This window comes from Palaemon carinicauda, chromosome 4 (genome assembly GCF_036898095.1).
Source record: "Palaemon carinicauda isolate YSFRI2023 chromosome 4, ASM3689809v2, whole genome shotgun sequence".
In the NCBI taxonomy this organism is placed as follows: domain Eukaryota; kingdom Metazoa; phylum Arthropoda; class Malacostraca; order Decapoda; family Palaemonidae; genus Palaemon; species Palaemon carinicauda.
This window is the reverse complement of record NC_090728.1, coordinates 164,656,383-164,667,634: the sequence shown is the minus strand read 5'-3', so window position 1 is coordinate 164,667,634 and position 11,252 is coordinate 164,656,383. Positions and strand designations below refer to the sequence as shown.

General features: G+C 39.8%; 1 protein-coding gene across 2 annotated transcripts in view; it reads right to left on the bottom strand.

Moving 5' to 3' along the window:
- The window catches only part of LOC137640147 (probable endonuclease 4), a 59,564-nt gene extending 53,022 nt beyond the window's left edge, over window positions 1-6,542 (bottom strand). Inside the window, exons 1-2 of one of the 2 annotated variants that reach the window (XM_068372640.1) lie at window positions 6,397-6,542; window positions 867-1,288 (exon numbers count right to left, since the gene is read on the bottom strand). In XM_068372640.1, coding sequence (XP_068228741.1) covers window positions 867-1,283 — 417 coding nt within the window. In that variant the 5' untranslated portion in view covers window positions 1,284-1,288; window positions 6,397-6,542. The remainder of the gene's footprint in view (window positions 1-866; window positions 1,289-6,396) is intronic. The other variant, XM_068372641.1, reaches the window with a different exon arrangement.
- Between the last annotated feature and the right edge of the window lie 4,710 nt (window positions 6,543-11,252).

Below are 11,252 nucleotides of genomic sequence, written 5' to 3'. Positions count from 1 at the left end.
CAATGACGGCCACAATTTATATTCTTTGCAGGGTAATGACTCTTTATAGTCATGGCCTCTGCAAGAAGGGCATAATGAATGGGGATCCACTGAGCTCCTGCTTCTGAATGTTCCCCATCTACACTCAAGAGTGGTTTCTCCATTGTCAAAAGCAACCAATCACAGTGAAAAGAAGAAGAAAGAAAAGTCATAAGCCAAGTTTAGTCACACTGATATTAGGTCTGTGCACCTTGGCAGCTGAAGTCAAAGTGGCTACTCAGCTAGCCGGCAGGGTAGGGGGCTTCCTGACCACCCACCTGTAATTATATACCTTGTTATATGATATTAACAGCCCCGATTCCAGCCTACTCCTCTATAGGATGAGGCTCTATATCCATGTACTAACAAAGACAAATTAAGAGGCAGTAGAGCAGTACAGTACGGCTGTGCTGAATAGTGGCCGAAGTCAAAGTGAAGGTTATTCTACATGGTGGGTGAGCAGGGTACCCTACCCTCTACTTGCCAGCTACTACTAATAACTTGTTAAAAGTTTAAACGACCATTCCAGCATTGCTGAATTCATAATCCCATAATAAAGGGATTAGGTTTGTATTTGTGTTGGAACAAATGTTTTCTCATGTTATATACTGTATTACATACATAAATGGAATGGATGTCAATCGTAATTTCTGGGTTTTGTCCTCTATTGAATAATCTTTAACCTACTTCTGTAATGTTTTACAATTGCAACTAATTAAAGAAATATCAAGCCCATAACATCTATCAAATACACCAATCACATGTCTTTATTTATATTTGTTGATCACTATACATTAGAAACTATCTACAACCTGAAAATGTCAACCTATCAACTTTTCATTATTTACCTTAATCTGCTTTTGAGAATCTCTCTTAAGAGCCTTCAATTTCCTATCTTCAGTTACTTCTGGACTGTCTTTATCAACATTGCACTCCTTTTCCGATTGTCTTTTGGATTGATTGGTTTCCTTCCTTTTGGTCTCCTTATCTTTGGCAACAACTTTTCCTTCAGAAACAGGTGTCTCTTCTACCTTGACTGTCACAGTTTCCACTTCTGTTTCAATCTTGTTTCTTTTCCTAGGCTGGGACTTCTTACCTTTGGAACTATTTCTTTTTCTTTTAGTGCCATTCACTTCATCTGAAGTTCCAACTGCAAGCAAAATGCTCTCTTTACACTCATCTACCTCTTCTTTTTCAATTAATTCTTTCTTAGCTTTCCTTCCTCTTTTTTCTTTGCTCTTTGATACTTCTACTTTTTCACTCATGGTGTCTGAAATTTAAAATATAAATAAACAAAATTTACCTTACATCATCACAAATTTTTTAATCAATTTGTATTTTTCCTACCCATACAACCCTGAGACCTTTAACATGAGTCTGACTTCAGTGAACCTGGAACTGGGTAGCGGGCAAAGCCCTGGCTACCAGACAGGTAATGCTCACCTTCACTTTGACCTTTGGCCTGGGACTAGCTGGGAGTGACTAGAGGGGTCGTAAAACTTAAATGTCTCAGGTTTGTGTAGTTAGGAAAATTACATATTGATTTAAAGTTTGTGGTTTGCTCCTACACTGTACAGTATGTAACACAAACCCTCGACCTTTAACAGGAGACTTACCCTGAGATGTGGAAGTCTTTAAGAATCAAACTAGCTGGATTCCCTGATCCAGGAAATGTCAATGTACTTTGGTCCTGGAGAGGGGTAAAAGTCATGACTCCTGTTTAACCTCCTAACTTCCAGAGCAGAGATGTCGGAGGTGCTGGGTTAGGGCTCCACTGGGGAAAAAGGATGACGGTGTGGGAGAATCTCAATCTTAATGGATTGTGTGTCCATGTATAGCATTTAGAAGAATGATGAGAATGCATAAGAACTCCATCCTTCCCCTCATAAGAAAGATGGGAAAGATACTTCAATATTAACTAATGTAAAGAAAAGTGGCTCTATTGGATAGCTTATCTGCATTGCTAGTCCATTCCATAGCAGCACAACTGCTAGTACCTCAATTGAGGGCAAAAATAGGAAAAAAGGGCCAGACACACTACCTTTCATTCTCGGACTTGTGTCGTGACTGCTATCTTACGAATTGCTTCTTGTTCCGTGAGGGAGCTAGGCTAGCTATATTGCCTGATGAGCAGCTACCACAGGTCCCAAGGAGAATGTGTCCTATACTCCCACATGTAGTGAGCAGTGAAGGTTGTCTGGCACTTTCCCAACTCCTACCTTTAGCATTTATGCCGCAGAAAGATCCTTCCTGAAGACAAGGGTGGAGCCAATACTTCTGACTTCGTGGGATCAGATTCTCAAAGGGCCACTCTCAGTGCCCTCCAAGGAAGGACATGTGTGTCTGGTAATTTCAAGAAGCTGTCCATGGAGATTGGCGTTTTCACCCTATCAGTTCCAAAGAAAATCCTTTTGAGCTCTGGTCTAAAGCATTGAGTTCTCTTGAGGTAGCATCTTAGCACCCTCACAAGGCAGAGAAGAAAGTCATACCAATCGCTAGTCTCATCTTTAAGGGAAAAGATGTCGAAGTATTCGAACAATGGGTAATGGGTGGCTGGGTTTAGTGTTTTTGCCACAAACTCAGCCATGAAGGATAACCAAACCTCCTTCCATCCCTTAGAATGACTAATGGCATACTGTACTGCACAAGATGCCATGAAATTCACCTACCCTTTACACCAAGGAGAGTGGGAGCAAAAACGCGGTCTTAAGAGTGAGACACATGTTCGACACCCTTCTTAAAGGTTCATACAGTGAGCGTAAAAGAGAGGCGATAACTCTGGTAACATCTCAGAACGGGAATTTGAGTTCCATTGGTGGACAGAACTACTTCAATCTACTCATCAGCATGGAAAGTTCCCAAGATGGGAAGGCTCTAGGCCTTTCAATCTAAAGACTTAGGTTAGGACTGAACCCGTAACTCTTTTGCTACGATGATGATCGCTGAACATTAAAACATGACAGATACAACACACGCTGACGTAATGGTTACGTCATTTACAAAGTTAAACCACATGGAAGTTAAAGTCACTCGTATATCCTATAAGAGTAAAGCACATAGTCGTACATCAGACTTAAGATATTCCCTTAAAAAAGCTCCTTCCTTCCTTCCTATTAGACCCTCCTCCCCATTTCTTAAGCAAACCAATGAAACCTCCCAGGAATGTCCAGAGGCAGTAGTGACGAGGGTGGGTGCCCTCTTTTTGTCCAGCAGTGCTCGTGCTCATTCTCATTTAAAGGAGCGTTAAGTTCTTTTATCATGTACCGAAATCCTCCCCACTTGGAAGTTGGTGCCAGTGCAGCACTACTCCTCCCACAAAACCATAGTGAGGAATCTAGCGAAGCTTTGCAAGAGATTGTCAGATCGGTCATCCTGTGCTATGGTAACATTCTCTTCCTCATTTTTAGCATAAAAGTGTTAGGAAGGAAAATGTAACAGGAATAAGTGAGCCAGTTACCTAGTGAATTAAGGTAACTATCACCTGAGGAAGAGTGAGTTCCTGCTTGCATGATTCCCAATCATGGCTACTGATCGCGACTGCTAATAAAGTGACTCCAAATCGCGACAAGCAATACCATGACTCCCAACTGTGACAGGCGATAGCATGACTCCCAACTGTGACAGGTGATAGCATGACTCCCGATCTCGACACGCGATAGCATGCTTTCTGATTGCAGCCAGCAATGGATTTGCCAATCATTTGGTTCCCAATCACAGCTGACGGCAATCTCTGAAAGCAGCCTTTCCCATGGGAAACGACGATCGTGCAAAATAACTCCAAGGAGAGACTTCTTGCCAGGAGAGAACACAATTGGAATGTTCCCGTAAAGACTATACATTTCATAGCCCACAATCATGCTTGCCGATCATAAGGAAACCATCGTTCCATGACCTGAAAAACGTTCTGAAAAGTATTCGCCGGGAAGAGAATGCTGCCAATAAGTAAACTTTTGCCTCACGAACAATGCGAGAATGTATTAAAATCGTTCCACCAAGAAAATACAGTCCAGGTACGCACCATCACTACCACGCGTAAAATTAGTCCCACACTATCGAGAAACTTTATCGCTATATCAGAGTTATCATGATCTTGCCGAACGCGTTTGAGAGGAGTCCCTTATACAGGACTCTTGTCCGCGATTGGCCCTTCAAACTGGACGTACTTGGAAGTGTGAGCCTTCCTGTCACGTAGGGGGTGAGACCCAGTCCACTGCTTCCTCTCTCATCACCAAATTGAAAGTAAGCTTGTGAGCTTTCAATTACTATACAGTATTCGCTTACTAATCTATGCATAAATTAGTCACCTCATAAAACTTTAATAAAAGTAAAGGCTGAGTTATTAATGGATACAAGTACTGTATATCAGCTTAAAGGATGCTACAAAACCAGTCACAAAAAAAGAGAGAGAGAGAGAACTCACATAAAACAAGATGTTCCTAGGACTCATACTGTCTCACATAAAGAAAGAACCCGTAAAGGTTACACGAACGTAACTCCTATCGATTGGACTTCATGGAGTACAGATGACATCTACAAATTTTTCTTTGAAAAGAAGACTTAGCAAAGATGCAGTGGGAAGAGAGAAGAATTAGAAGTTAGTCTTCTCCAAAGTCATGTTGCTGAAGACAACACTCACACAAAAGAAAACACAACAGCCAGTACTCTTCTTCTGACGGAGCACCCCTGAAATCCAAGGCACACTGAGTAAGGATTACATAGGTGTCATTGATGTCAGACATACACACAAGGAATAGGATAATAAGACATACCACCAAACAGGAACAAGAATGTTGGGTATCGTATGTTAACTAGGAAACTAACACAAATACAGTTAACAGGAATGACTACATATTCTTGCTTCCAAAATCCCTGAACCCGACTGCAAGGAACCCTTTCAAACTGAGAGAAACGCAAATGATTAAAACAGCCAGATGCGGATGACAAACTAAGTCTGTACTGGTCAGCGGCTGAAGTCAATTTGGAGATTGCTCTACCTGTCAGGTGTTCAAGGCTTCCCCAACACTTGATGACCAACAATGATTACCTTAATAAAAGTTCAGCGGTCATTATAGCTTTGCTGAAGCCATACTCCTATTGAAGTCGATCGATTAAATTAAGTGTAGAAACAAGCAATGTTTCCAGCGATATGAGGTCAGTCAACAACTCCTTCAAGTCTCCCGGAATGAGCACCATACTGTGAAAAGTGAAAATTTTGACTACCTGTCTAACCCACACACTCATACTGGAATTATTAAGCACCTTTGGCAATTGATTAGGGAATAATCAATAAGCCTGATAACCGTTTGGATATATGACCGTAATTGTCCCACCCTTACTCGAAATATTGTGTTTGGCTCAAATCTACTATATCTGCATCTTTTAATACTATTCAACAAAAATGTATTATATTCAAGGAAACAGTGGTGGGTTGGGTCTAATCTAAATACATAAGAGATTCAATTTGACATTCTACAAGTGATGCAATATGGTAGCTGAGGTTAGGGAATGTGAAAGCTGTCAAACTTCCAGTGAGAAAGTAAGGACTCGTCACACTATTACATATATAAGTGGCTCCAACATCAACTGACAATTAAGGTTTAAAACGCCCTTTTTATAACGATGGACAAGACCTCCAATGTGCATAGAACACAATATAACTAAACTTAACCACCTAAAGTAACCTACAAGCCGTGTCCTTACCTACTTAAAAGTGAACCCCCCTTAGACTGCCGTATTATTACCGATAATAAGAGTTGGGGGGCATGGCCGTCATCATACATACAGCCCGAGATAAATAAATTGGCGAGGTATCTACATGACCTTAAACCAGGCTACTTTGATTTAGTGGAGCCTTTGTATATCAGCGGCCAGTTCCTCACGCATTGATTAAATATGGACATCAACTAGCCTAAACTTTCCCCCTAACCTAACCTCCAAGCCGTGTCCTTACCTCCTTACCTAACCTGCGACCGTCCCTCCAACCCCCCTTACACTGCCGTATACAAAGTTAGCAGTAATCATACATGCAGGTGGCCGCTATCATACATACACCCCGATTTAGTTGGTTTCTATGGCACATAAATGCGTTCATGAGCCATTCAGAGACGTAACCCTAAACAACTAAAGCATGTAGCTTGAAACGATCGTATGATATACTAATATATGGAAACTTCTTTGCCAATATCTCTCCTATTCATTGTGATAACTCCCGAGTGCTGTCATGTCAATGACAATTTAGACACAAAATAGACTTATCGTAGAGGTAGGGTAACAGTATCACTCCTCATAAAAGGTTGAACTAGTAGAAATAATAAAGAGATACATATAACTCAAATTAATTAGGTAAACTTGAAGTTTCAACATGAATAAGCAATTTACCTTACAAAATGTACCTTAAACGGTTTAACAAATAATAACACAAACAAAATAAAACCACTAAAGCCAAGAGCAGAATCCTCAAGTTTTTAAATGGGCGGCGTGTCGAGACAGTCAATGTTGATGTTGACGAAAGAAAGAACCAAGATGTATAATGTTTATTTACATTAAGGAACTTTAAATTTCGTTCACTACATACACTTCCTGATATTCAATTTGGAGAAAATTCAGTGCCGTTTTGGGTATGTGGTCTCATTTATGGCATGATGTCTGAAATTATTATTTTGCTTTGATATGCGATCTCAATATTAGGTAAAAAAAATAATAGAAAATTTAATGGTTCTTGCTTCGCCGCGCTCTCGCGAAAGATAAAAACTGCAAGCGGTAATGTTGAAATGCGCACGCGAACATCAATGATTGATTATTATTTCTTAGATAATTAATCCTGGTATATATTTCCTTAAGAAAATCTAATGGTTCTTGCTTCGCCGTGAACTTCTAGATGTAAAGTAAAATCGTTACAATCATGTGAGATAGCGCATACTAAAATGTCCCACATAGGCCTACTAGTAACTAGTCCTGTGATTTTTTTTTTATAGAATCAACCTCACAGATTGAAACTTTTATTCAAGTATAAAAACCCATTATAAGCAAAATACAACAGAAGATTTGAAATTTTTGTACAGGATGGCGGTTCATGCCTAAACCCGTCTTTTCATGGCTGTATACTGTGGAGGTATCTATATTATCCCCATTAAACTATTGTAATATATACCGGTATTTGAACATTAAGTCAGAAGATATTTGAACTTGTATTTCAGATATTTCTTTCAAGAATATCTTATTCAATGTGGGAATAAATGGCATAGGACACAGTTTCTCCATCACCTTATTTCATGGAAACTCAAACCTATTGATTAACTTATTTAAAATTAAATTAATATATGATCACCTGCTTCCACTGTCTAGGGTATGAATATGTGTGTGTGTATATATATATATATATATATATATATATATATATATATATATATATATATATATATATATATATATATATATATATATATATATATATAAACAACAACAGTAAGCTCGAGACTGGTAATAAAGCGCGGGAAATGTGCAGGAAATCATGACACCAGGAATGTAATGTAACTCTTCTTCCCCACCGTTATCCATACATTAAGGGGTCGGTTGCCTGATGCGACTTCTCCAATTACTTCTATCAAAAGCATCCTCTTCCACGAAACCTCTTGTCTCCATATCTTCACCTTATCTCATCAGCTAATTATCTGCCTCCCACTCGATTTCCCCCACCCACCCTTACGGTTCTTATGGGATCTCCTAAATCCTCCTCACTCCATTCCCACCATCCATCCACAACATACGTCCAACTATCTCTGTCGTGGTACTCTTTCCACCTCTGTAATCTTCATTACTCCTGCCATTCTTCATACTCTACCCTCTTCCAATCTTTCAAAGTGATATCCCCATAACCCACCTTAGCATTCTCGTCTCTGCTCTCTTAAGATTTGATCCCCCTTTTCGTTTTAGAGCCCATGTTTCTATCCATACATTAACACTGGTCTTATTACTAAGCTATAATCTTTATGTTTTACTTGATTGGTATTTTCTAATCACATATTTCCCATAGGCTGCTTTTATCCTATTCTCAACATAGGCATCACCTCTTCTCCTCTAACTTATAGTAGATGCGAAGTATATAAATTGTTCCACCTGTTTTATAATCGTGCCTCTACTTTCTTGTATAGCTATCCTATCCCTGCCTTCTTTACTTAACTTCTGTCTTACCCACATTTACCCATAGGCTGCCCCTCTCTAAAGTCTAATGCCACTCTACAATCCTTCTCTATGTTTTCATAATTTACAGCTGCATCTTGATCATCCCAAACCCTCCTCACCATTGATCCTCAACACATGCTCAAACTATCTCAATATGACACTCTTATTCTCTTTGTAGACTCCTATACAGTACCTGTCATTCTTCTTATTGCACAGTATTCTTGAAGTTTTATTTCAGCTGCAACTAGATTATGGAATGATTTCCCTGATCACGAAGTTGAATCGTTTTAATTTTAGAAGTTGGAACTTGCAGTGAAGGTTTCCATATTGAACAGGCTGACATAAGTCTCTCTTCATAGTTTATTTATAACAGATCATTTAACATTGTTACTGATCTTGAGCTATTTTACATTCTTTATTCTTTACCTCTCATATACTTTATTTCCTTTCCTCACTGGGCTATTTTACCGTTGGAGTATCTGAACTTATAGCATCCTGCTTTTCCAACTAGGGTTGCAGCACCATGTCCATCAGTTTAAAATTGAAATGGTCAGATACTATATTAGCTACAGATGGGGGAAGAATAGATGCTGAATTTACTAAAAGTGATAATGGATGAGGAAATAATGCCTAAAGATTGGGATTAGAGTCTAACGGTATTAATATTCGAGCAGAAAAGTGGTGTCATAGAATGCAGTAACTACAGGGAATTTAAACTACAGAGCATGGTTTCGTTTTTGGGAGGGTATTAGATGAGAGACCAAAAGATATTGCAAAGATTGGGAAATAGCAGTATGGATTCGTGAGAGGGAAAGGGACTATGGATGCCATCTTTAAGGTAAGGCAGCTAAAGGAAAAGAGGCTATGGGGAAACTAGCTCTTCTGTGCTTTCAAGGGTCTAGAGAAGGCTATGATAGAATACCAAGTGAACTTAGGTTTTGGTGTTTGAAGAAGAGAAAAATCTCAGAGAGGTTAGTGAGGATGGTTGAGATAATATAAAAAAAAAAGAGCAAGAACAAAAGGTATAAGAAGTTGGGGAATCATAAACTTATGGAGTTAAGATTGGCTTACATCAGGAATTAGCATTAAGCCTGTTTATATTTGTGCTGGTCCTGAAAATGTTAAGTGAAGATATCAGAAATGAAGAGTTGCGAATTGCTATATGCAGATGATTTGGGAATTGCAAATAAAAATGAGGAAAACTTACAGAGAAGGGTTGTAGAGTGACAGAGTCTTTGGAGATAGGTGGTTTGAGGGTAAATGTGGGTAAGACTGAGGTTATGGTGAGCAGTAAGAAAGGTAGGGACAGGAAAGCCATACATAAAAACAGAGGCTTGGTTATAAAACGGGTGGAACAATTTAGATACGTGGGATCTACTGAGTCAGGAGGGATGATGTGGACCCACCAAAGCTGTTTGCCAATCTTACTGTTGATTGCTATCCTACATTGGCTAGGTCACGTTATTCACAATGAATTGAAGTCCATAATAAAAGAGATGAAGAGACTCTTAAGGCAAGTTATAATAGAATAAAATAATTCTCCTTGGTCAGTACAACTTCTTGTTGTTAAAGATAATTGTATGATGTTGAGGTAAGCTATCAATTACTTAGAGATTGTCAACAAATATACACTTCTTAATGGGTACCCCTGCCACATTAACAAGACAGCCAAAAGCATTGCTCAGTAGCGAGTCTCTAGCACTACAGATTGCTTTCCATCAAGTTCCCAACTGAAACAATGATAGCATTCTAGGCTATTGGCTGTCTGTATAAGTTTAAAAAGATCCTTTGAGGTTGCCAGTGGGATTTCTTGTTTTTAACAGATTTCTTTGTTCAAATGGAATGACTTGCTAGTAATATCCTTATTTGAGGCATGACTAAGGGAGACCTAGATAGAAATGTGGACAAGAAAAACTTTATGTTACAAAGAGGAAAAGTGTACTCTACCTTGAAAGTCTGCCTATATCCACTCAGAGGGACATCTTTGATGAGCAAAGAATTGAAAGATTTATGGTTAGTTAAGGAATTGCTTACAGCCAAACCACAAAGGAAAAATAAATAGTTTAATGTGAGAATATAAAAGGCTATTACAATGAATCTAAAGTTGTGTGGTCTAGATTCAATACTGGAAAGATGTGCTACCTTATTCTCTCCTCTCAATACAATATGATCAATACTGTATACAGCAACTAATGTAACACCATATTTGAGGCTCTTGAATTGTCTATGTCATTCTTCACTGAAATTATGGTATTTTCTTGGTTGTGCTACCTAGGCCTTATACTCCTAAAGTGTCACATTTGGATGAACAAGATAGATACATTGGTTGAGGAAGTGAAACTCCTACAAGGAGAGTCGAAGACCAAAAGCAAGCTTTCTTCAAGAAGAAGCAGAGTTGCCCTCTACAAAACAAACCGGGGTCACTGCCATCAATAGTCAGTTACCCACTCGACATCACAGTCTTCCTCTGATTCGACGACTATGCATCCGGATCCCCCCTCATCAGGTGGGATACCTCACTGGTTCCCCAGGTACACAGCCCAACCCCGTTTGGATACCCTCGCCTGCATACAGCCCTAGCTCTGAACCCTCAGGTTCCTTTCGTGGACACCAGAGAGGAAGATACAGGAGTAGAAGACAGTTCCGCCATCAAGGCGGACCTAGGAAAAAGGGGGCTCGGGGAAGGAAAGGACCTAGGTTCACTCCCTCACAACGAGGTAGTCCCGGTAGGGGAGAGACTTTACCACTTTCAAGACCATTGGACCTTCAGTCCGTGGGCTCATAGCATAATCTCTAAAGGTTTGAGGTGGAAATGGCCACAAGGTCCTCCTCCTCCACCAGTGACCCTCTCCCAGAAATCCACTCCCATCCTGAAAGAGTACACCACAGAGTTACTCAAGAAGAAAGCAATCAAACGGGACCGACCACCGAAGTTCCAAGGCCGCCTGTTCACAATTCCGAAGAAAGGCTTGTCGGCATTGAGAGTGGACCGGGACTTGTCAAAGCTAAACTCTTACATTCTCTGCGGCAAGTTCCGGATGATGACTATCTCT